We start from the raw sequence: 24,331 nt of genomic DNA on the forward strand, positions 1-24,331 counted from the left end.
TTTATTTATCCATTCTTCTGTCAATGAAAATTTGGGTGGTTTTAAATTTGGGGTTATTTATTAAGAACAGTACTTTTAAGAACATTCTTTGACACGTCTAATGGTGAACAAATATGTACATTTCTTTTGAGTAGATACTTAGGAGTTGTTATTGAGTATGTGTATGTTGAGCTTTAATAGATACTACCGTTTCTCAAAGTAGTTGTCCCTACCTTATTTTGATAGCCAGGTGGTACTGGACTGATAAAATAAACTTGGGCATCTTCTCTTAACAGTTTAAATAAGATTGGGATTATATATTCTTTGAATATTTGGTAGAATTCGTCCATAAAATCATGTGGGTCTTTGTGTGTGTGTATGTGTTTGTGTGTGTGTGCGTGTGTGTGTGTGTGTGTATGTGTGTGTGTGTTATTTTGGTGGGTTTGGTGTCTTGCTTTCTTTTTGGTCTATGAGTAGGATTTTTAACTATTGATTTTCTTTATATAACGATAATATCTATATAGCTTTTCCATTTCTCCTTGAATTTGTTTTGATTAGTTCTGTTTTCTAGGAAATTGTTCATTTTGCCTTAATTTTTCTAATTGACTAGGGTAGAAATATTTTTGTTTTATTCTCTGATGTACCTTTAGTCATGTCCTCTTTGGTATTCATGATATTGCTTATTTTCTTCTCTTCTTGGTTAGTCTCATCAGAGGTTTGTTTCTATTTCAAAGAATCACCTTTCGGTTTTGTTAATGCTCATAGTTATGTCATTGACGTTTTAAAATTTTCTACTCTTTTAAATTTTCTTTCTCTCTTTTGAGTTTATTGTTCTTTTTCTGTCATCTTAATTGGACGTTTTTTCCAATTCATTTTTTTATTAAAGTATAGTTGATTTACAGTGTTATGTTAATTTCTGCTCTATAGCAGTGATTCAGTTATACATATATATGCATTCTTTTTTATCTTCTTTTCTATTATGGTTTATCACAGAATATTGAATATAGTCCCCTGTGCTATACAGTAGGACCTTGTTTTTATCCATTCTGTATATAATGGTTTGCCTTTTTTTTAAATAGATGCCACTTAAGGTGTACATTTCTTTTATGTTCCACTTAAATGCATCGCACAAGTGTCAGTGTGTAGCATGTTCGTTATTGTTCAGCTCTAAATATTAAAAATTTTTTTCTTTGACCAGTGTTTTAAAATGTGTCAGTTTTAAAAGTATGTAAAGAAACTGATTCCTAACTTAACTCCACTGTGATCAGAGCATAATCTGTAAGAAATTAATTTTTTGGTGTTTGTTGAGGCTTTGTGGCTAGGTTTGAGGTCATTTTAAAAAATAAATGTTTCATGTGTGCTTGAAAAGAATGTATTGTCTCTATTTGCTAGGTGCGGGATTCTACATAGGTCCATTGGATCAAACTTTTGTATTGCATTGTTCAAATCTTGCTAACTTAAGAAAATTGATTTATCAATCATTAGGCATGTTTTATTAAAATCTATTTTATTTGTGAATTATCCATTTCTTCTTGTAATTTGGTAATTTTTTTGTTTGGAGGCTATGCTACTGGATATGTACAGATTTGGAATTACCATAGTCTTCAACCTACAACTGATTTTGAACTTTTTATTCTAGGTTCATGCTTTAAATATCCTTAGAGCCTTGTTCAGAGATACACGTCTGGGAGAAATTATTACCCCTTACATTGCTGATGGAGCTAAGGCTGCAATTCTGGGCTTTACATCACCAGTCTGGGCAGTAAGTGCATTTGCTATTTATTTTCATTGACTTAATTATACCTCTGAGTAGGTTTTAATAAACTAACCTTTCACTGGATGATACAAAATATGTACTGCATTTTATTAAGGAGTTACTCCAAGGGATAAATCCTTGGATCAAGCTACATTTTGACCCTTGGTATTTTATGGTTACATTCTGTCTCCTTTGTTGGCTTATTAGCCATAACTCTGTTTTCTTATTTTAGTATTTGCTTTAGAGTTTATAGTATATATCTTTAACATCACAGTCTGCCCTCAAGTAATATTTTACCATCTTAAAGTATAAGAACCTAGCAATATGTACTCCCATTTCTCTCCTCCCAACCTTTGTGCTTTTATTATACATTTTACTTTTTTGTATATTGTAAACCCACACTACATTGTTATTATTTTTGTTTAAACTGTCAATTATCTTTATTTAAAAACTGACCATTTAAACTATTTTTAAGTATACAATTCAGTGGCATTAAAAACATTCACAGTGTTGTGCAATCATCACCACTCTCCATTTTCAGAACTTCTTCATCTTCCCAAACAGAAACTGTACCCATTAAATAGTAACTCCCCACATCCCACTTCCCCCAGTCCCTGGTAACCTCTCTTCTTTTTGTCTCTATGAATTTGCCTATTCTAGGTACCTCATGTAAGTGGAATCATATATTTGTCCTTTCATGTCTGGATTGTTTCATTTAGCATAGTGTTTTCAGGGTTCATCCATGTTGTAGCATGTATCATAATTTCATTCCTTTTTAAGGCTGAATGAAATTCCATCATATGGGTATATGACATTTTGTTTATTCTTTCATCTGTTGATGGACACTTAAGCTGTTTCTTTTTGTTTAGGGTGAATAATGCTGCAGTGAACATTGGTGTACAAGTATCTGTTTGAGTTCCTGCTTTCAATTCATTTGTGTATATCATATAGTAATTCTGTATTTAATTTTTTGAGGAACTGTCAAACTGTATTCCACAGTGGCAGCACCATTTTATACTCCCATTAGAGTTCCATTTTCTTCACATCCTCGCCGGCACTTGTTATTTTCTATTTTTTTGGTAACAGCCATCTTAACAGGTGTGAAGTGGTATCTCATTTGATGTTTTGATTGCACTTGATGTTGAGCTGGAAGCAGAATGACTCTGAGTATCTGAATGTGTCTGTTGTGGGCTCTGGGTATCAGTGTGTTGAGGGAATGCTGGAAATATACATATGAAAAGGTGAAAAAAACAGATGCAAAACATGAAAATGGGGGAGGTTAAATGCTGAGTCACTTTTTTTGTTTTCTTTTGTTTTTTGCAATATGATTACTGTCCAGAAACTTCTTGATTCAGAACTCCAAGATTGTGGGCAATACCCAGTACAGTTTTCAGATTAAAGAAAGTAAACTTTCACTTTTTTTTAATAATTCCTGGGAGAAACACCATGATTTTATTGTTTTTTCTACATCATTGTGCCTTCTAGAATAAAGGAGACTAACCTATGGTTTGTAGGCACTTGACTGTAGCGTTAAAAAAAAGAAAGACTGGCAAAGGGAGAGGAGAAAAGAAGCTAGACCTTAATATATTACCTGCAGAATGGAGAATTTACTAGAAAGGCAGGCTTTCCAATTAGTGAGCTGCACAAACCAATTCATAACTCTCTGATGAGCCTCTAATTGACAGTCAGTATATTGCAGTGGAGCCCAAGGCACAGACTCCCAACGTAAAGAGGAATCCTCAAGATTGCCAACTGTTGCCTGGAAAATCGTACATCTTCCTGTAAGAAAGATAAATGTCTGAAATTCTGTCTAGGAGCATTGCCTAACTACTCCTGAGGACACGGTGTTTACCTTTTACATTTACAGGAAAACGGAGCAATACCTGTATACCGTCAGGAGAGGTAGGTAGGAATGTGGCTTCACCATCAGGAAGAGTAGAGATCATAAAGCTGATTGCCAGAAATGTCAGTATTGTTTTCTTTAAGCCACTCATTCCAGATGAACAGAGAAATGTTCTCTATGAAAGGGCTTTCGGAGAGTGAAACCTGGTGACTTTTCCAACTTTAGGAAAACTGAAAGTATCAGAAATGAATGGATCTTTTTTTTTTGAAGTCTTTTTTGGAGACCTTTTAAACAGTAACACATGGACACTGCAGAAAGTCTGAAAATACAAGCATAAAAGGAAAAGTCACCGGTTTAACTACCATACAGATATAATAATCTTTAGCATTCGAATGTGTTTTCTTTCTCTTTTTTCTATGTGGCTTTTATGTGTGTGTAGTACTCATATGCACACATAATCTATAAAAGCCTGCACAAATATATATAAGTGCTTATGTATAGTTTTATTTGGGGGGAATCTTCCCTTTTAACACGTGTTTTAAAGGAATCTTTTTTGTTTCTATTCAGTTTGTTTGCTTTACCAGAGAAAATAAACATCACAGCTATAATGATCCATACTCTGACTTAAATATATCAATTGTTCTGTTTCCTTCCTTATAAAAACCTAATCTAAGTTATGCCAGAACCATGTCAACATACTCAATGAATGTGAAGAAGTCTTCATTTTACAAAACAATTAACCATAGCATTCTGTGTGAAGTTGTTTAAAGAGTGGTTTTTCCTGACTGTGTGTGAAATATGGTTTGATTTACAGAAATCTGATTTGTACACATCTTCTCAGGAATATATCTTGTACCTAAAGGTGACTCCATCTGTACTTTTGGCTTAATTGTTTTTCCTGGTAAGTTAGAGAAAAAAAAAGTAAAATAAGCTTAATTTTCATTTTGCAGTAAAGGAACATTTTCCAGGAAGCATTCATGTGTATATTTAATAGTTTGTACAGAGTCCTCAATCTTTGTATTGAGACCACACAAATCTCTCAGTCTTTGCCACCTATTAGGCATTTTTAAAAGCCAGGGGAAATGTATTGTTGTAAATATATATAAAACATTAGGCATACCTCCTGGTTACAGACAATATTAAACACTAGAAATACAAGGATAAGTAAGACAATCATAATAGTGACTGTCTTATTGACTATTTTCCATGTGCTTGGTATCATTTACATTGATTAGCTCAGTTCATGCTCAGAGCAATCCTGCTAGGTAGATTCTGTTATTAGAATCCCCATTTTACAGATAAAGAGAGGAGAGAGGAGAAATAACTTTGTCCAAGGACATACAACTATTATTTGTGTGATTCTAGAATCTGTGCTATTATCGGGGAAAGTTTGGGGTATTATAGGAATACGGCGAAGGTGTATCTTACTTACCTTGTAGGGTTTTGACCCTGTCCTTAGAAAACAGAGCTGGAGGTATAGCCTGGGCACCCAGGCTATAAGGTTTTATTGAATGGTACAAACCTACAGTAGCAGGAATGAAGGAAAAAGGGAGGTGAGGCAAGAAAAGAGAAGAGACATTATCAAGCAGGTGTTGTAGTTTAACTTGCAGGAAAACTGAGCTGCTTGTCTGGTCATGTGGTGTATCTTCTAGCCAGGCCATGTGAAACTACCGGCCCTGGGAACAGTCCTACCTTCTCTCTCTTATTGGTCAAAGTTCACCCCTTGGGGCATTAACACAACTTGTGCAGGTGTTGACACAACCCTTGGGCAGCTGCTAGAGAAGCCAGATCCCATGCCCTGTGATGTAGTATCTCATCTGAATCTGGAAATGGCTGGATGAGCCACAGTCACCATTGGTGTCTGGGGTTTGACACTTGGCTTCCACTGCTGTTGAAAAACCCTACATGAGAGAGTTTCACCGTAGGGGGACGATGGGCTTTGACTGATGTAGTGAAAAGTGAAGGCTCGATTGTGAGATGGCAGGAGGGAAGGCGGAAGACCAATCAGGAAGCTATTGTAATACTGCCAAGTGATGATAGTGGCTCAGAATAGAGAAATATTAATAAAGGTGGTGACAAGTGATAATTGGGCTTCCCTGGTGGTGCGGTGGTTGGGAGTCTGCCTGCCGATGCAGGGGACGCGGGTTCGTGCCCTGGTCCGGGAGGATCCCACATGCCGCGGAGCGGCTGGGCCCGTGGGCCATGGCCGCTGGGCCTGCGCGTCTGGAGCCTGTGCTCCACAGCGGGAGAGGCCACAACAGTGAGAGGCCCGCATACCGCAAAAAAAAAAAAAAAAAAAAAAAAAAAGATGCTTAACATCATTCATTATCAGGAAAACACAAATCAAAACCACAATGAGATAACCATTTCATATCCAGTGGGATAGCTATAATTTAAGAGGTGGACCACAACAATTATTGGGGAGGATTTGGAGAACTGGTGAAAATGGAACTCTTGTACAGTGCTGATAAGGATGTAAATGGTACTGCCACTTTGGCAGTTTCTCTAAAGGTTAACATAGAGTTACTATGTGACCCAGCAGATTCACTTCTTGGTATATACCCAAGAAAAGTGAAAACATGTTCACACAAAAACTTGTATGTGAGTGTTCATAGCACCATTATCCATAATAGCCAAAAAGTAGAAACAACCCAGTGTTCATCAAATGATGAGTAGATTTTTTTAATGTGGTATATCCATTCAGTGGAATATTATTCAGCCATAAAAAGGAATGGCATACTGATACATGCTACAACATGGGTGAACCTTGAGAATGAAAGCCAAATGAAAGAAGCCAGACGTAAAAGGCTGCATGTCACGTGATCTCATGAATATGAAACATCCAGAATAGGCAAATCCCTAGAGACAGAAAGTAGATTAGTACTTGCCTAGTGAGGGAGAATAGGAAATGACTGTTAATGTGTATAGGGTTTCATTTTGGAGTCATGAAAATATTCTGGAATTAGGTAGTGGTGATAGTTTCCTACTTTGTGAACATAGTAAAAACCACTGAATAGTACCATTAAGATGGTGAATTTTATGGTATGTGAATTATATCTCAATAACAGGAAAATTAATTTTTTAAAATGTCTTAAAAGTTTATCATTCGGTCACCTTTGGAGGTTACTATGACATGAACTCATTCTGCACACTGGTAAATTTATGGAAATAATTCTGTACTAACTGATAACAGAATGACCAAATAGCTCATGAAGGAAAGCTTTTTTTTTTAATGGTAGTTTTTCTGAAAATTGTAACTAATTAATGGTAGAATATCACTAATTTGCTATACCTACTGGAATAAGTAATGATAATCACTGGCTACTAATGAGGGAACTCGATGAATGGATCAAGCTGGTAATCTGTTTGATCCATCTTAACATTACTAAAAGACATTATGTGTCTCCTGCCTTTGGTCTATCAAATCAAACAAGGGAGTTTTCTTTCTTGGTTGGGGTGGCAGATGGGTGCCCATTCACTTTGTAGAACAGTCCTCTACAGTTTTGATAAGGTATGCCTCAGCAGGCATCCTCTTTCATTTCCAGACACTCCTGTTTTAAGTTTACTGCTTCTGGCAGTCTTTGCCAGAAAGTTTGGTTTAGGGCAAGATGGAGTTTGTGTTTTGATTTTTCTTTTCTTCTTATATTTTTTGTATGATTCTTGAGAGACGATAGGGTCCTGGATGACGTTACCAAGTCATCTTGAACCTAAGGAGTCTTTGGGAACCAAGTCAATGGCCTAGGTGAGAGATAATCAAGACCTGAGCTAGGCCAGAGGCGATGTTGATAGAGTAACAGGACAGTGATGGGTTTGGGGATATTAGGCAAGGCACACAGTAGGGACTTCATTAATGTTTGTTAACTGTTGAATGGACGTAAGTGAGTTTGTCCAATTTTAGCGTTTTATTACAATTATGGTATGAATTGTGCCAGTGTATCTGTGGTCCATTTCAAGAGTTACCACACATAAATTGAGTCAGTCATGTGCTTCTAGAGGAGAGGTTGCAAACTGGTGGCTGATAGGTCAAATCTGGCCCACAACTGTGTTTTATTTGGCTTCCACAATAGTTTTTTTTTTCCTTTAATTTGTTGCCAACTTTTCAAAATAGATTTCACATAAAAGTTGGGGTTTCTGGCTTCTCTTGAAAAAGCAGAAGATCTGGCAACACTGGGCTTACATTCCCCTCAAGGCAGCAACTTCAGCTGAAGCTGAATAGTGACTGCATTATACCCAATCCTCTGCTGCCTCTGTCACTCACTGTCCTTATGGGCATTTGAGTTGTGATCCTTACTGCAGTAGTTTCAGGAAGCTATCTTCTAAATCCTACATTGTTACTTTTAACTACCTTTTTTCTTATATTGCTATTTAACACACCATATGACTCCTATCTAATTAGAATATAAGCTCTGTGTTAGCAGTAAGTGTGTGTGTTCTATTTCTGGACATTCTCCATGGGGTTGGTATAGGGCCTTACACACTATAGGGAAGTCAGTATATATTTATACATCTCTACTCTGATTTGGCAAGGTAATTGAGGAAGCCCAATATCCCATGGCTTTCAAGACATTTTTATGATGTAGGAAAGCGTCTTGACACATTGGTTTGGAAATAGATCTGCTTTATTATTACCATTTGAAGAAATGATTCATGTTTATAGTTTTTTCTTCTTATTTCTGTGAATCAGTTGCCTCAGATAATCTTAGGGTTAAAATTACTTAGGTTACTGCAGTTGTGTGGTTAATAACATTTTGTATATGATATTAAATATTTTCTTGGCCATATTAATACTGTGGATCCTTTGAGTTAGGTCTGATAAGTATTTTCTCATAGGTAAATGATTACAGAAAATAAAAGGAAAGAGCTGAGCTCTTTCTTGGGATATTCATCATCAGAAATGATGTGGGAAAATGAATTTATTGTTTCTTTTGAAGTGTTATTTAATGATACAAGTACAAAGGGATAATGAAAACAGTTGGTGGTAATATTAGAAGTATAGGAAAAAGCTGTGTTGTGTGCATGTGGTTGGACGGTAGAGCTCAGTTTAAGAGGAAATCATTGAGGTAATTACTATAAAGTTATTGAAAATTGTCTGCTTTTATGGACATAAACCACATCTTCTTTAGCCCCACACTAGGCAATCGGGTAATGATTTTGAATGTCTAGTTTGAACATTGTAAATGTTGGTTTCATGCCATGAATATTTCTTAACCTTTATTGTGTATTTATTTTTACATTAGGTGAGAAATTCATCCACACTTCTCTTCAGTACGTTGATCACAAGAATATTTGGAGTTAAAAGGGGAAAGGATGAACTTTCCAAAAAAAATAGGTAAGCTTCATCTAATGCTAACTTTACTTTTTTACAAAATATTGTCCTGGGGCTTCCCTGGTGGCACAGTGGTTGAGAGTCCGCCTGCCGATGGAGGGGACACGGGTTCGTGCCCCGGTCCGGGAAGATCCCACATGCCGCGGAGCGGCTGGGCCCGTGAGCCATGGCCACAGGGCCTGCGCGTCGGAGCTCCACGATGGGAGAGGCCACACAGTGAGAGGCCCGTGTACGGCAAAGAAAAAAAAAAAATTGTCCTGGCCAAAAATAATTTTTGGAATTTTGCTTACTTTTATAGATTCATCTAGAGCATAAAACTATAAAAATACTATGGTAAATTAACCTATGCTGCCAAATTCTAATCCCTTGGGCAAAAATATCTACTGTTTAATAAGTGGACCTTTCAAAGCAGCAAAAATATATATATCAGAGTAGCAAGGGCTGAAATGTAGAGCTTGTTTCTCAATGCAACAGCTAAAGTTCGTTTTTTTGTTTTGTTTTGTTTTTGATTTACATCTTCATGTATTCCTGAAATGTCCTATATTGCTTTTTCTTGATGTGTCATCAGGTACTAGCTTGTGCAATATCTTTGCTTTTATAGTAACTGGAAGTTTAAATGTTTATAGTACACTCATCGGGACATGTCCCAGATTACTTTTACATTAACCTCTAACCAAGGGGAGCAGTTACGGATGTTGGTCACACAGAATAAACAATGCTTTTTACTTTTAGGTCTTCGGTGTTATGTTTACTCTCTAAGACATTTTCCTCTTAAGGTTTTTTTTAACGTCTGAGAAAAAAACTTACTGAAATATTTTGATTATGAGTAATTTTTAGATACAATGCACAAGTTCTGTTTGTTGGTTTTTAAAGAAGAGAAGCTTTGAATAGCTGTTTCTTTAGCACTTAGGAGGGTTTAGTGTTAGTCTAGTGGCTTGCAGTTGTTAACACTAGATGTCACTGTCGCTGCAGGCTTAATCATTTCTTAACTTCATTTACTATATCTGATTTGGCCCAGTGGTCTTGCTCTTGATGCTCTAGAGATAAATCAGGCCCTATTCCTCTCCTGCCTAAAAAAGTTGATGATCACACTTTTAAGTCAGGTTTTAAGCTCTTGTTTATTAAAATATATTTTCTTGTGATGGAACTAAGTCTTAGGAATGAGAAAATATCATGAAATAATTTTATGATGCACCGTTGGTAAATCTAATGAAATCTACTGGTAGTTCTGAATTGTTATTTAAATTGCTATTTATCACCCTATAAAATTCAATAAATATTTAAATGGAAAGCAGTTGGCTGTAAGTGTGAATTCCTTGAGTATACTAAGGAAATACTAGAGAGTTGTTTTTTTTTTAGCTGAGTTGTATTTCTAATAATGATAACATTATTCCTTTGAAAGGTTGATTGTAATTTTTACTATTTAGCTGGTTCCTAAATAAATTCTTCTTGTCACTAGTTTGAAATCACTAATACTTGTTTCTTTTTAGCTTTGCTTATTTTGTTAATAATTCAATAAAGTGCTAAGGTTTAAAACAGTTTGGTCATATTATAAGGCCATGATAAATAGTGCATAAATAAAATATGATATGAGGTTATCAAACAAGTGAAATTAATGTTTAAAACTGAACTCGAAAATGAAGAAATGCTTTTTTTCCCTTTTACTTTTTATGAAGTGAGTGATTCTTGGATGTGTATACAAATTTTACTTTATACAGGAGAAAATGATCAGATTCATTTTATGTAGGTTGCATCTGAAGGAGGGTGGAAGAATAGCACAATGAAACCACACCGTTGTAATCTCTTTGCCACAGCTTGCTGATGTGAACGTCCATTATAAATTCATTCCTCTTAAATAGGAAAGGTTACAAAATATATAACTTTCTTAGAAAGAGGGAAATAGAATATTCATATAATTGTTTTGAATAAAGCTGAAAAGTGAAATGAAGGTATTAAAAAGTTAATTATTTTTAATGTGATAAGTATTTTTGGTAAGAGTTTTTATTTCAATAACCTGAAGGTTGGTATATGTCATTATATATACAAGGCTTCTGTTCTTTGTTTAACCCTTAAAGAGTATATTTCTCGGCAGGACCCACTAGATATGCTCTGCAAAACCTTTAGTGTCTTAAACTTGCCATTATTTGTAATGATTTTTCTAGCTGTAGTTTGTTTAATTATGTCACTTTTGGATGAAATGTTTATTTACCTGTCCACTACAATATTAACTCCCTGTGGGCAGAACCTTTTGCTTCTATTCTGTGTATGTATCATGGGCACTGTAAGAATGCTAGTAATAATGATGTCTTGTTGGTTGGTTACTCAACCACTGAATAACTAAACTCAGCCAATGAGACCTCATAGGCCAGTGAAGTCTACTTTCACAGCCACAGATTGTTCTGCGCACAGTCTTACAAATGTGTGGTCTTGATCAGAAGGGAACTGGACAGAAAAAGAACATCTGCCTTTCCCATCGAGTGGAAAGAAAGTCTATCCTGGAGTAAACAGACTTGGTTTCTAAGCATTTTGCTACCACTGGAGATGACCTTAATAGACTCCCTTACCCGCTTTGCACTTCAATTTCTCCATCTATAGACCAGGAATAATAAGATCTGTGTTCTGTACTCATAGGGCTATAGGGAGAATAAAACAAACTAGTAACAGTTCATTTTCTTTTAAAATATTGGAAGTCCTATGCAATTAGAGATGTAGTTTGCTTTTTCTCTGTTACCACTTCTATTATTGTACTCATCTCATTGTCTTACAGTTCCCCTGTGCTTTTGAGTACAGAGTCAGTATCTTATCCTTATTTTTGTATACCTGGTGCCTAGCATAGTGTCTGGCATGTAATGGCCAGAAATACTTGCTTACTGAATAAGCAAATTTTGTTACTAGATGAGAGATGAGAAATCTGGTTTCTCCTCCTGGCTTTGTTGCCATAGACCTGCCATAACCAACTGAAACAAATTAGTTAACCTGTCTGGGCCTTGGTTTTCTCCTGTAAGGTAAGAGATTTGGACTATCCTTGAAGCCTCTTTATTTCTATCAAATACTAAGCTAATTAAATATATATATATATATATATATATATATATATATACACTAAGCTAGGCTTTATGTAATTGTTACTAGAATTATGAGTTTGGTGAACTGCTATGTTCCCGGTGCCTAGAACACAACAGTACCTGCTTGGTAGTAGGGACAAGAAGTTCCCGTTTCATGTATAAAGAAAAGAGCAGAGGTTCTGCATCCCCATTTATAAGTATATAGAGTATGCTTGATATGATTGAACTCTAGAGCTCACTAGCCTTGTTCTAGATGTGTCTTTTGGATTATGAAGAATGAGAAAACATGTTTCACTTGTTTGTTTTAAATAATGGTATTACATTAAAATTTTCTAAAGCTCCTTTCCTTTCTATTTATTACCCCCGGACTGACTTGGCCTGACAGAATGAGTAATTGATCCTTTGTATTGATAGAATCAGAAGCTACTCAGCTCTGTGATGTGGGGAGTGTGCCGGGCATTCCAAAATAGCCTCCATCTGCACTGTGAGTGGGCTCACCTTGGTAGTTCCTCATTCCTTACAGGGCAGGAGCTAAACCAGTGTGATCTTTAACTGTAGGTCTTTCCTTTTAGCCCCTTTGTGTATTAACCTTCAACTGTTCTATTCCCAGGTAAAGGACAAATATCAATATACATGTAGTAGTCTGAAAAGCTTTACTTTAGACTTTGCCAAAGCTTCATACAGGTGCTCAGTGTACAGAGTGTTCTATAGCTCTTGCTCTCTCTTCATTTTAAATCAGTCAGCCAATAAGAATTCGTAAGCATTTGTCATGAACTCAATATTGACACAGTAGAGGAGTCCATGAGAAATATAAAAGGTGGACCTTGTTCAAGGAGCTTACGTTTCAGCTCGGGAAACGAGAATTGTCATCTGTTGTGAAGCAGATACAAATAGAAGACAACATACAGTAATCAGCTACACAATGTGGTCTGAATAATGGCTGCGTTAGAAATTCACTAGTGGGAGAGTTGAGTGGAGCACTTGGGGGGACTGTGTTTCTTGTAAAGCTTTGGGGATGAGTAGATTTGGGGTACATGGAAACAGGTAGGTTGAAAAAGAGGAACAAAAGAATAATCTTGTTTTCAGTGTTAAGTACAATCTCAATTCTGTCTTGTTAGAGAGAGCTCATATTCAAATTAATAGCCTAGGATGATTTAATACAGCTTAAGAGGAAAATGTTTGTAAAAGGATCACCAGGTCTAAGTAAAATTATTTATAATGACTATGTTAGGAGATGTTAAATTGTATTTGTTTTATTTTCCTGGGTATAAATAACAGAGAATTGCTTTAGTTATTTCCCTTAACATCTTAGTGGTGTAGGTCTGGAAGGATCCTCTGAGGGACATCTAGTCTAGTCTAGCCCCTTGCTTAGAGACAGATTTTGAAGCAGTTTCCAGACAGATTGGCTTCTCTCCTGTTCTTCATGTTTTCTAGGAAAAGAGATTGCACAAGTTTTTGTGGTTACCCACTCCATTGTTTAGGAAAGAATTGGATTCTCAAAACTAAAATTGGGAGCTGTAGGGCAACTAGGTTTTTAAATTTTAGAGAATGTAATTATTAGAATTCAGAATAGCTTATTTGCTTTGAACTGCATAGTAGTTTGTAGCAAGTGCCTATTTGGCCAAACTGAAGATCAGAATTTTCTTTTGACTGTGGCCAGGATAACCTTAACATCCTCAGACCCAGTGGGTTCTCGTCTTCTCCATTTAGCAAGCATTTATATTGCATTTTCACTCTGGGCCCTCTGCTGGGCACTGGGATCCAAAGATGAATCAGACATACTCTTGGCCCTAGGGAAACTGACAGTCTAATGAAGAATATGGCAGTTACCTGTGGCGCTAGAGTCTCTATTCCACTTGTGTAAAAGGAATGGAGAAGTGAAGGGAGATGGCATATCCTTAGCGCCTATTTTCTTGCTTGGCATGTGCCAAATTCTTTTATAAGTGTCTATTTCAGCCTTCATCACAGCCCTGCAGAGTGGATAGAGTCATTCTAATTTCACACAGGAATAAACTAGGGTTGGTGAGATTGAGCTATTTGCCCGAGGTCATACAGCCAGAAAGTGGTAGAACTAGAACCCAAATCCAGCTACATCTGCAGAGCACATGCGGATTTATCCACCGGCACACACAGCCCCTTATGAGCAGTGAGTCATTTTTGAGAGTGCGGCTTTAGATTTTACATCCTGAGACTGTGGGAAATGAAGCACTTCACCAAAGTCTCAGTGTGGAGCCGGGACTCTCACATCTCCCATGTGGCAAGTTGATTTTAAGACCTTTTCATTACCCCCAGTAGGATATCAGTGTGGCCAGTAAGCCATTTATTTACCTCTATAAAACTCTGGTATTTGATGATAGTTTGGTGCTGTGCTATGGGGAGAGGATTTGGGGGTTTTGTGATAATCTTTATCTATTGTATGATGTCTTTTAGGCTTAACCTAATGTTTTTCCAAATCTCTGCTTATATTTTTCATTCATATATTTAATAATTATTATAATAATAACCATTATTATATTAGTTTTTATATTTGAGAGGACATAAGCCATCCAGTCCCACTCTCATTTTGCAGATGTGAATATTGAGGTGCTCAAGGTCACACAGCTCGTGCTGGGAATAAAGTTAATGGTTACTTTTAGCTCACAGTAAGCTCAACTAGAACATTTAAAAATTTTAGCTGATTATTTATAAATGGAGTTTCTATTAGCAACAATAATACTAGTTTGGATTCAAATAATTTGAAATTAAGCTAAGAGCCCCAGTGTTTTGATACGGTCTGGAGGTATCATTCATGCATTTTCCACAGTTGTTTACAGAACATTCAATCTGGTTCTTTAGGCAGAGTAGGTAAATGTGTATTCTTGGAGACTGAGAAGTTAAGTACAAGTCTTGTGTAACCCTTGTTGAGAAGTTCTTAAAATCAGAATTAAGTCTATTCTGACACTTTGGCCTACTGGAGAGTTTCATGTTTCAAGTTTTTGTTCATTCTTAGGTTCATGGATCACAGGTAGGAAAACCACAAATAAAAATTTTAACCAAAAAGAAGCTCTTAAAAAGAAATATGTTCATGAACTTGAAGTGGGAATTAGTCATTGTGTTCTTAAATATTGACTCTTGCGGGGACGAAGTAATCTTTGTTCCTAAGTACTGCTTCAGGCCATTGCCTTCTTTAATAACTAAGGCATTGTTGCTTTAGTTTGAGCATGTTCTATGGAATTTTGGCAATGCGTGCATCCTCTTTCTGCATCTCAGTAAAAGCATGAGTAAATATTTTTTCTTAGCTTTGGTATTTTTGTAGCTTACATTTTATATGAACCAGACTAATATAATGTAATACCAGGATTACATAATTTAGGACGTCAGGATTTCTTCCAGGACTATGAGATAAAGTCTTCATTTATCAGGGGTTTTACAAGCAGTATTTGTTGCTCATTCAATACCTGCAGAGAAATACCACAGAGCTCTTTTCCAAATGAGAAAATGGAGTCAAAGAGGTTAAAACCAGAGGGCAGTTTCTTTAGAACTTGGATAATATTTCTTCTCTATTCAGAACTTGGTCCTTATAACTATTGATTTTAGTAATGGATAGTTTAGAAATTCCAGGAATTTTGAACTATTCTTGTTACACACCAAACTTTTAATAAAATACAATCAGTAAAATTTTTTCATTGAATATTTACTATGTGCCTTGCCACTCTAATATGTACAAAAGTAGTTTATGACATGGTCTTGGATTTCAAGGATTTTATCATTTACTGAGAGAGAAGACCAACATGTGAGCTAGCTTAGGAAAAATGAGTATCAAACTCTGATAATGTCAGGGGATGAGGGGGTCAGAGGAGGATGAGGTCGGGCTTCGTGCAGGAGTCAGGCTTAATCTGGATTTGAAAAAATGGATAGGATTTGAATAGGTAAAGAGGAGGATGTTGCATATAAGTTTATATAGACATGAACAAAGATATCGAGGTTGGAACACATATTGTATATGTCTGAGAAAGTTAGAAGATAAACCAGACCAGGACTGAAAGCACATGATGGAAATATTCATCCGTTCATCCATTTAGTCATTTATTCCTAGAGCCAAGGATTCACTGACCATCTATTCTGTGTAAGCACTGAAGTATGTTCTGGGGCTATATCAATGAGTAAAACAAATAAGCCAAGGAGCCTGGTTTGAATTTTACACAACATTATGAATCATTTATAAGTTTTAGTATTGGAGTATTCCATGATAAAGGCATTGTTTTAGGAATCAGTTGAGAAGTGATTGCATTCTGTGTCCCCCACTGGTAGTATTGGAGAATATGATGCAAGACCCTGGAAGAAAGTTACTTAGGAATAACTGATACTCTCTGTAGATTATTAAAGCTTGGTTCCAGCTTGGTGTGGTTTTTTTTCAGCATTTATTCTTTTTGTTACTTCTAAATTGAGTAGTGGCTATATTAGAGGGGAATATGCCTTATGTTTTAAGGATTACTAGCTTCCTCAAGATATTAAAAAGATATTTATTGAAAAGTAAATTATAAAGTCAAGTAAGTTTTGGAAATGCTGGATTAAATAAAAATTTTTTTATGACAGGACTTCTCAGAACATTTAATATGCTACAGTGGTTTTTGTGACTCTTCAAGAGTGGGAGGTAACCTGCAGTATTTCCCCAAGTTAAAGAACTTATATCTGGGGAATTTATATCTGGGGAAGTCCACCAGATATAAATTTAAAATGGTATCCTGGCATATAGTAGGTGGTAAATAAATATGAATCAATGAAAATTTCATAATTTTAGACCTTTTAAAATCTTATATTTAAAGTGCCTCTTTGGGGACTTACCTGGTGGCGCAGTGGTTGAGAATCTGCCTGCCAATGCAGGGGACACACGTTTGAGCCCTGGTCCGGGAAGATCCCACATGCTGCGGAGCAACTAAGCCCATGCACCACAACTACTGAGCCTGCGCTCTAGAGCCCGCGAGCCACAACTACTGAAGCCCACGCGCCTAGAGCCCATGCTCCACAACAAGAGAAGCCACCTCAATGAAAAGCCTGCGCACCACAACAAAGAGTAGCCCCCGCTCGCCACAACTAGAGAAAGCCCATGTGCAGCAGCAAAGACCCAATGCAGACATAAATAATAAATTTATTTTAAAAATTAAAAGTACATAAATAAAGTGCCTTTTTGGGAGAATGAACTTTATATCCTAAATCAGTTTCTTCTACCATTTTGTCAGAAGAAGATAACGTCCGTTTTCCCAAAGCCTTGATCATTGATAATGGGGGAAATAGGGCCTACACCCTGGTGGATGAACTGATCAGCAAGCTCAGTACCAAGCCCATCAGGGTGTGATGTATATATCTGTGTGTGTGTGTGTGTGTGTGTGTGTGTGTGTGTGTGTGTGTGTTGGAAAGGCAGGTAGGGAGAGGGGAACAGAACAGTAACCAGCTTTGAAATATAATAAGTAAGGCCTTAGGATCTACTAGGGTGGCTGAGTTCTATAGCTTTGGTCTGTATGTCTTGCTAGCAGCATACCCTGTTGTTGTCCTTCATCTCCCAAATAACAGCTCCATTTGTTAATACTTAAACAAAGGCTTGCAATAATTCAGACTTGAAGCAGTTAGAATGCTTTTGGCTGCAAGTAGCAGAAAACCCAAATCAAAATTTAAACAATAAGGAAAAGTTATTATCTCACACATAACCACAAGTTTTAAGGGGGATTGATTCGTTTCAGGTTGATAATGTCATCAGAGACCCAGGTTCTTTCAGTTTTTTGCTGTGCCATCCTGGATGTGAAGGCATTGGCCTCAGGCAAGTGTCCTTCATGGTTTCAAGATGGCCACAGTTCCAGCCATCACATCTAGATGCAGTAGATGCAATATTCAGTGGCCTTGTGGCATCCCTATTTCTTTTTAAGAATGACAGCACCACCTCTGGTATGTGTTCCCATGCTGTCAACTCGACACTCTACAGACTTTCCTTAACATCTTTTTGGCAGAGTTAACATCTTAGTATGCCCCAGCTTATATCCCTGACAAGGGAAATGGATCCACCATGATTAGCTTAGACTAATTAGGATTCTCCAGTTGGATCTGGGGTTGGTGTCAGCTCTCCCTGAAGCATATGACTACTCAGAGAAGGGTGAATACCCAACCAAAGTCAAATACTGTTAAAGGAAGGATGGGATGAGGGAATGGATTTCTATTAAGTGACTAATGATGTCTGCTGCTACATTCTTCTAGGGTATCTCAAAAGCTGTGAAAATGTTTCCATTTCATTAGGAAGATAAATAATAATACATGTAGTATTTTAGCCTAATAGGAAAGTGTATTTTTTTCCTTTATTTGTGCAATTCCTCCATATAATTTTTAAAATATATGAAGTAGTAAAAGTGTCTGGATATGTGGTTCTGTATAATTCACTTCTGAAGGCAAGCCTTCATTATAAAATTTTCGCTCAGGAACAAAGTTTTGTCTTCACACATGAAAAAAGTTTTGTAGAGCTTTAAAATGGAGATGCTAAATAAAATACAACGACTTTTCTAAGTCAGAAAATGCTACTCTGCAATATCTCCCTGATTCATAGCTAATCTCTAACAAGCTAACAGAATGTTAACATTGTTTTTTATTATGAACTCTAATTCACTTTGGAGTTTGACCTGTATATTACAACATTGATTTTGTTATTGTAGGGCCAAATGGTGTGAAGTCAAATGATCTTTCTAAATTTATTGGAATTGGTACTTAATTATTTTAATTTATTAACCAGAAATCCCTATTCTATTTAAATTGGACATAGTATTTTAATGTTGGGGCCTCTGAATTCAAATTAGGCCAACTGTCTTGAACAATCTCTCTTTCTCTATCTGCCAGGTCTTTTTCTTTTCTGTCTTTCCAGACTGTTAGCGTTTTGTTCTCTACAAACTGCCTTTATAGAAGTGGAACAAGAGGCTGTCTAGGTCAGGGCAGACCAGCCCGGCTCAGCAGAAGATGGGGTCAGACTGGCTACCTTTGACAAGGATCAGCAAGTCTGATCCAGGTGCTAAATCTTGGAGGTCTAGAATTTTCTACGCTATAAACACATTCGTAGAGCCATCCATTGCTCCTAATACATCTTTGTCTTCTGTTTATCTCTATGATGACTCTTGTGAACAACTGATTTAGATACATATAAATAGTCAATTACACACTTCCTCCCTTTAATTCACTTGATCCCCATTTTCACCCCCTACAATCCAAGCCCTCCTTTTAGGCCACTGGTTTCATTTTTATAGTTGGTGGTCTGTTTAGATGGTCCAACATTTTTTTTTCTTCATCATTTATTCAAGAAACATGCTTACTACGTTCAAGACTGAGCACTGAGGGGAGTATAGACATTTATAAAATATGGTCTATGTATTTGAAGAATAGTGGAAGAAGTGAGCTAAGACTTGAACTCAACTGTAGTTCAAGGTGGAAAGCCATGAGTACTCTGTTAGCTCCTTTCCTCTCTCTTGGGGGAAGAGCCTGCATGTGCCACTCCTCCCATTTCCTCTCTTCCCTGCCACTGCGTAAGTGCGCCTCTGCAGAGCTCACACTCTTCACACACTCATCCTTTCTAGACCCTTCCTCCTTCCCATCCCAGTTCTTCTACCATTTAGGCGGGAAAGACTCATGTGACCATTTCTTTATCTTGCCTTTGTTCTATCTGTGGGACAAGCAATGATTCAGATCATGACCAGTAAACAAGAGGGCAGTATTAGTGATATGCCTCCCCTATCTGTATTTAGAAATGAAATTCTCTGTACTAATAAAACAGTGTCACTGGCCTCTGACGGTGGTGAACGCCCCCATTTTCCCAGAAACACACCATAAGTCATCATCTCTTTCTCCTTTCTGCTTTTAATTAAGCCAACTTAATTTTCCTTAAGCTTCAACATTTTAGGGAAGTGAAAGAGAACTTCTCTTTCAATGGTGTTCTCTTGCTTCGATTAGTTACTAATACTGCAATAACATAGGCTTTAACATTTTATCATTGTAAAAGTATAGTGTTTCAAAGGGAAGTAAATATATTTTCTGTGGGTTATCTGCAGTGCCACTATTTATAATATTTATGTCTTTGGAAAACGTATTTCAATTGCCAGATGATCATTTATAAGTTGTAGCCCTTTCTACAGATGGACATATCATTCTCAAATACTTGCTTGTTCTTTTCCTTCATGTTTTCAACCCTGACTGCCTTCAACATTGTGCTGCCATGCACTGCCAAACTGGTTGGTTCACCCATGAAAATTGAATTCCAGGGGATTCATGGCATTTTCTATGGAGGTTTCTTTCTCTGGAAATCTCTTCTTGCCCCCACCCCCAATTAAATTGAAATGTAATGATTTTTCTTGGTTTTGTGTATAATACCACTCTTTCTAGCATTTTTTTAAAATTTTTATTTTTTGGCTGTGTTGGGTCTTCCTTGCTGTGCGTGGACTTTCTGTAGTTGCAGCGAGCGGGGGCTTCTCTTCATTGCGGTGCGCTTCTCATTTCAGTGGCTTCTCTTATTGCATAGCACAGGCTCTAGGTGCACGGGCTTCCGTAGTTGCGGCGCACAGGCTCAGTAGCTGTGGCGCACGGGCTTAGTTGCTCTGCGGCATGTGAGATCTTCCCAGACCAGGGCTCGAACCCGTGTCTCCTGTATTGGAAGGTGGATTCTTAACCACTGCGCCACCAGCGAAGTCCCTCTAGCATTTTTAAGTAGCATTCCTTACGATGGACAAATCATGGTTAACTTAATAATTCTCTTACTATTAAATATTTAGTTTTCCTTAGTTTTTAAAATATTTTTAATAATGGTGTGGTGAGTATCTTTATTTTAGGAAGTATTTTAACATGTAGGGTTATTTCTTATGGATAGATTCTCCTTGGTGTGAGTTCTTGGCAACAAAGTAATATAACTGGTCTTCAGATTCTTTTTATATATTGTCAGATTTCTTGATAAATTAATCTTGAAAAACAGTTTCCCCTTGTCACCTTCTTACTCAGGAATTTTCATTAGTTCTCTGTTGCCCATGGTCTAAGATCTCTGCCCCTTTGATTATTAGCCTTTGTGCTTTTTGTTAAACCTTTTTTTGTTTTGTTTTAACCAGCTCTCTACCATTGATCATTTACAGTCCATCTTATTTTTCCACACTATGCAAAGTGGTACAGGGAATAACCTCATACATTTTAGCTTCTCCCATTTTTTTGGATTATTTCTTTAGGATAAATGATCAGAAATGGAAGTACAGAGTTAAGGAATATAAACATTCCATGAAACTGATAGCCAGATTTCTTTTAAGTAAGATATCAATTTACAAATTTGCCAGCACATATAATCTTTCTAGTAGTGGGTATTATTCTTTTTTTAATGCAAATTTAAAAGAATGTATGTGGGGGGGAATTACCATGTTGTTTCAATTTATATTGCTTTTCTTACTAATAAGGTTGAACATTTGCCCACATTATTTGTTGGTTAATTGTATTTTCTTCAGCTTAGCTTTCAGGGCCCTATATAATTTGAACCTGCCCTTTTCACCTTATCTCCTGTTAGTCAAACCCACAAATATTTATTAAACTTCTACCAACAAATGCATATACTCTAATCAAGCTAATCTGCCTACTATTCCTTTGAGATTTTCCTTTTTGTTGCTTTTATTCATGCTTTTTCTGCTCCTAAAATGCTTGTCCCTTCTCATCTACTTATCGTATGCTGATTTTTCCCATCCTTTGAGATTCAACCTGAATCTTTTTTTCCTCCAGGAAGTTTTCCCTGACCTGACTATGGCTTCCTTGAGAGCAGGGCCTGTGTGTCTGATGCCCCTTTTGGCCCCAGTGCCTCGTAAAGGGTCTGCCTTACATAGGAGGCAAAGAAATGATCTATTGATGTTGCTAAGAAAATGCATGTTGAGTTAGGCAGCTCTAGATTTAACTTCTGGCTCTGACTTTGGGCAAGTTTAGTCCCTTGAGCCTCACTTTCTTTATCTCAGCATCATCGTATACTGGGGATGATACTAGGATCTGCCTCCCAAGTTGCTGTGAGGAGTAAGCACGGTAATGCTCATAAGGGGCCTGGTGTAGTGATGCTTGGTGTATAGGAGGCTCTCTTTCAGTGGGAATTGTTTTTAAATTAACTGAACGAATAAACTGGTCATCCCAGCACTCACTGGTCTCCCTTTCCGTAGGCCTCTTCCTGGTGTACCCCAAATGATGTGTGCCGTCTCTTTCTTGTGTTGGTACTGCTTCTTATGAATTAGTTAGGTACTCTCAAATCAATTCCAGGTTCTTAAGGGGAGGGATTGTGTTTTAAGTTTGATGTATATCCTAAAGCACTGTGTAAATACAGATTGGTTAGGTATAGCTGAGTAGCTTTGGTAGCAGTGAAAACGAGGGCAAGGCAGTGATGAAGACCTCATTTTCTGTTTTTTTTACTGAAACCTTTACTGGACCTTTGCTAGAAGAAATTATTTCTCCTAGGGCCTTTAAGAAATGTTTACTTTTGTTGCTTGTTCAGCCAAATGGAGTTAGTTATTCAGTAGAAAATGGTAAAAATATCCAAATAACACCACTGGATTTCACTTTTCCATATAGTGTTTCAAAGTGTTGTATTCATTAATATTTGTGAGAAACCTATGGTTAATACCACAGGAAGTCATAAACTAAACCAGATTTCCCCCTTTTTTTAACTTTCACATGGCTTGGATTAACAACAGTGTTACTCCCTAATTTACACCTGGGATTTAAAAACCCTTCTCAAAATGCTGAAACAATGATTCATATTTAGTCACCATGTGACTGGGTTATTTTCATTTATTGAAAATATAAACACCAAAAAACATCCTGGATAAAGAGCTCCATGTATTTTAACTAGTGACAGATGCTATGATCAGAATTTCTACTTAAGTCAGGCATTTTTGACATACACCTCAAGCCTCGCAATTAAGCTTTATGCCTTTCCAAACATAACAGTTAACCAATAAACCAAAATATCAGCCTGGTCTGGCTTAGCTCAGCGGTCTTTTGATTTCTTCCAGTCTGTTTGATGTGGAGGCTTATTGAGATTTATCTATTGAGCTGTTCATAGTTTGTAGGGCTGAGAGCACTGGTTATATTATATAAGATTCCATTAGTGACAGTAGAGTGTAGACAGTCTCTACAGTGTAGATAATTTAGTCAGTTGTGCTGGTCATGGTTTTGTTGAAATTTTTAAGACTTTCGTCAAGATTTTTTTTTATTAATTCTCAGCGATTTTTGTTATTTCCCAGTTTATACTGTGAGCCTCAAAACAGATGTAGTTTGATTGGTTCAATTTAGTAGAAAGTTTTTTAACTTTCAGTAGAAATCTCTATGTAGATTGAAAACTTTTCCACTTATTTGGACCAGTTTATCCACAAGGGAAATAAAAATTTAAAATATACAGTAATCAATTATAAATACTTGGTATATGGGGAGTCAGATATCATTCCATTGTATTGTTTGTGAAGGTAATAGCATCAGTATACCCAACTTTATAACATAAAAGCTGCAGAGGAGTTTCATATACTTATGTCATGTAATTCTTGTTGGAATACTCAATAAGTATTATTGTCCTCATTCTAAATAACACACTTGGAATTTATATTATTAATTTGCTACATGTCTCATATCTAGTATGAAGCAGAGCTGGTGGTCAAATTCAGATATGACTCCTAATCCAGTTATTTTTCCATTACATTAAAGCTTTTTGTTCTGTAATATACAATATGTCTAAAAGTAACAACGTCCTGCCAAACAGCTTTCCACTGGTTTTATCACATCCTCTTTCCTAAGTAGATTAAAATTACTCATATTTACCCTGCTGGAGATAAGAAAGTAAGATCATATTGGAGAAATAATAAAACTTATTCATTCTTTCTGCCTCAGTTGCCACATGTATCGAATGGGGGAAACAACTAGCACTCACCTCACAGGGCTTTGGGGTGGAGTAAGTGAATTAATACATGCAAGGAGATTGAGTGCCTGGCATAGAGTAAAAAATGATAATACATTTTGCTATTATTGCCATTCATTTACTCAGCAGTGTTTATTCACCCATTGCTACATGCCAGGTAATGTGCTAGGTGCTGAAAGATAAATAAGTCAAAGTCTTTTCCTTTAAGGGTCTCACAGTCAAGGGAAGGAGACATAGAGGAAAGTACACACCATGGGCATGAATGTTCTGTATAGAGGCATGCAAGGAGAGATTTGGAAGCGCAGAGTAGGGATGAGTACCTGCTGTCAGAGGAGGCTTCCTATAAGAATCAGGGCCTGAGCTTGAAGGATAAGTAGAAGTTAGCCAAGAAAACAGTAGAGGAAGAAAAGGGAGCCAGGAGGACAGATGACAGTGGTAAAAGGTT

General features: G+C 36.8%; 1 protein-coding gene across 8 annotated transcripts in view; it reads left to right on the top strand.

The window, feature by feature from the left end:
• Positions 1 to 24,331, top strand: part of THADA (THADA armadillo repeat containing) — a 313,717-nt gene that overhangs the window by 86,009 nt on the left and 203,377 nt on the right. For all 8 annotated transcript variants that reach the window (XR_012325717.1, XM_073791400.1, XM_073791399.1 and 5 more), the window contains 2 exons: positions 1,619 to 1,741; positions 8,816 to 8,907. Coding sequence is in view for 7 of the 8 variants with exons in the window: in XM_073791400.1 (XP_073647501.1) it covers positions 1,619 to 1,741; positions 8,816 to 8,907 (215 nt within the window). In the remaining variant the exon portion in view is untranslated. The remainder of the gene's footprint in view (positions 1 to 1,618; positions 1,742 to 8,815; positions 8,908 to 24,331) is intronic.

Source organism: Tursiops truncatus, chromosome 14 (genome assembly GCF_011762595.2).
Source record: "Tursiops truncatus isolate mTurTru1 chromosome 14, mTurTru1.mat.Y, whole genome shotgun sequence".
NCBI lineage: Eukaryota > Metazoa > Chordata > Mammalia > Artiodactyla > Delphinidae > Tursiops > Tursiops truncatus.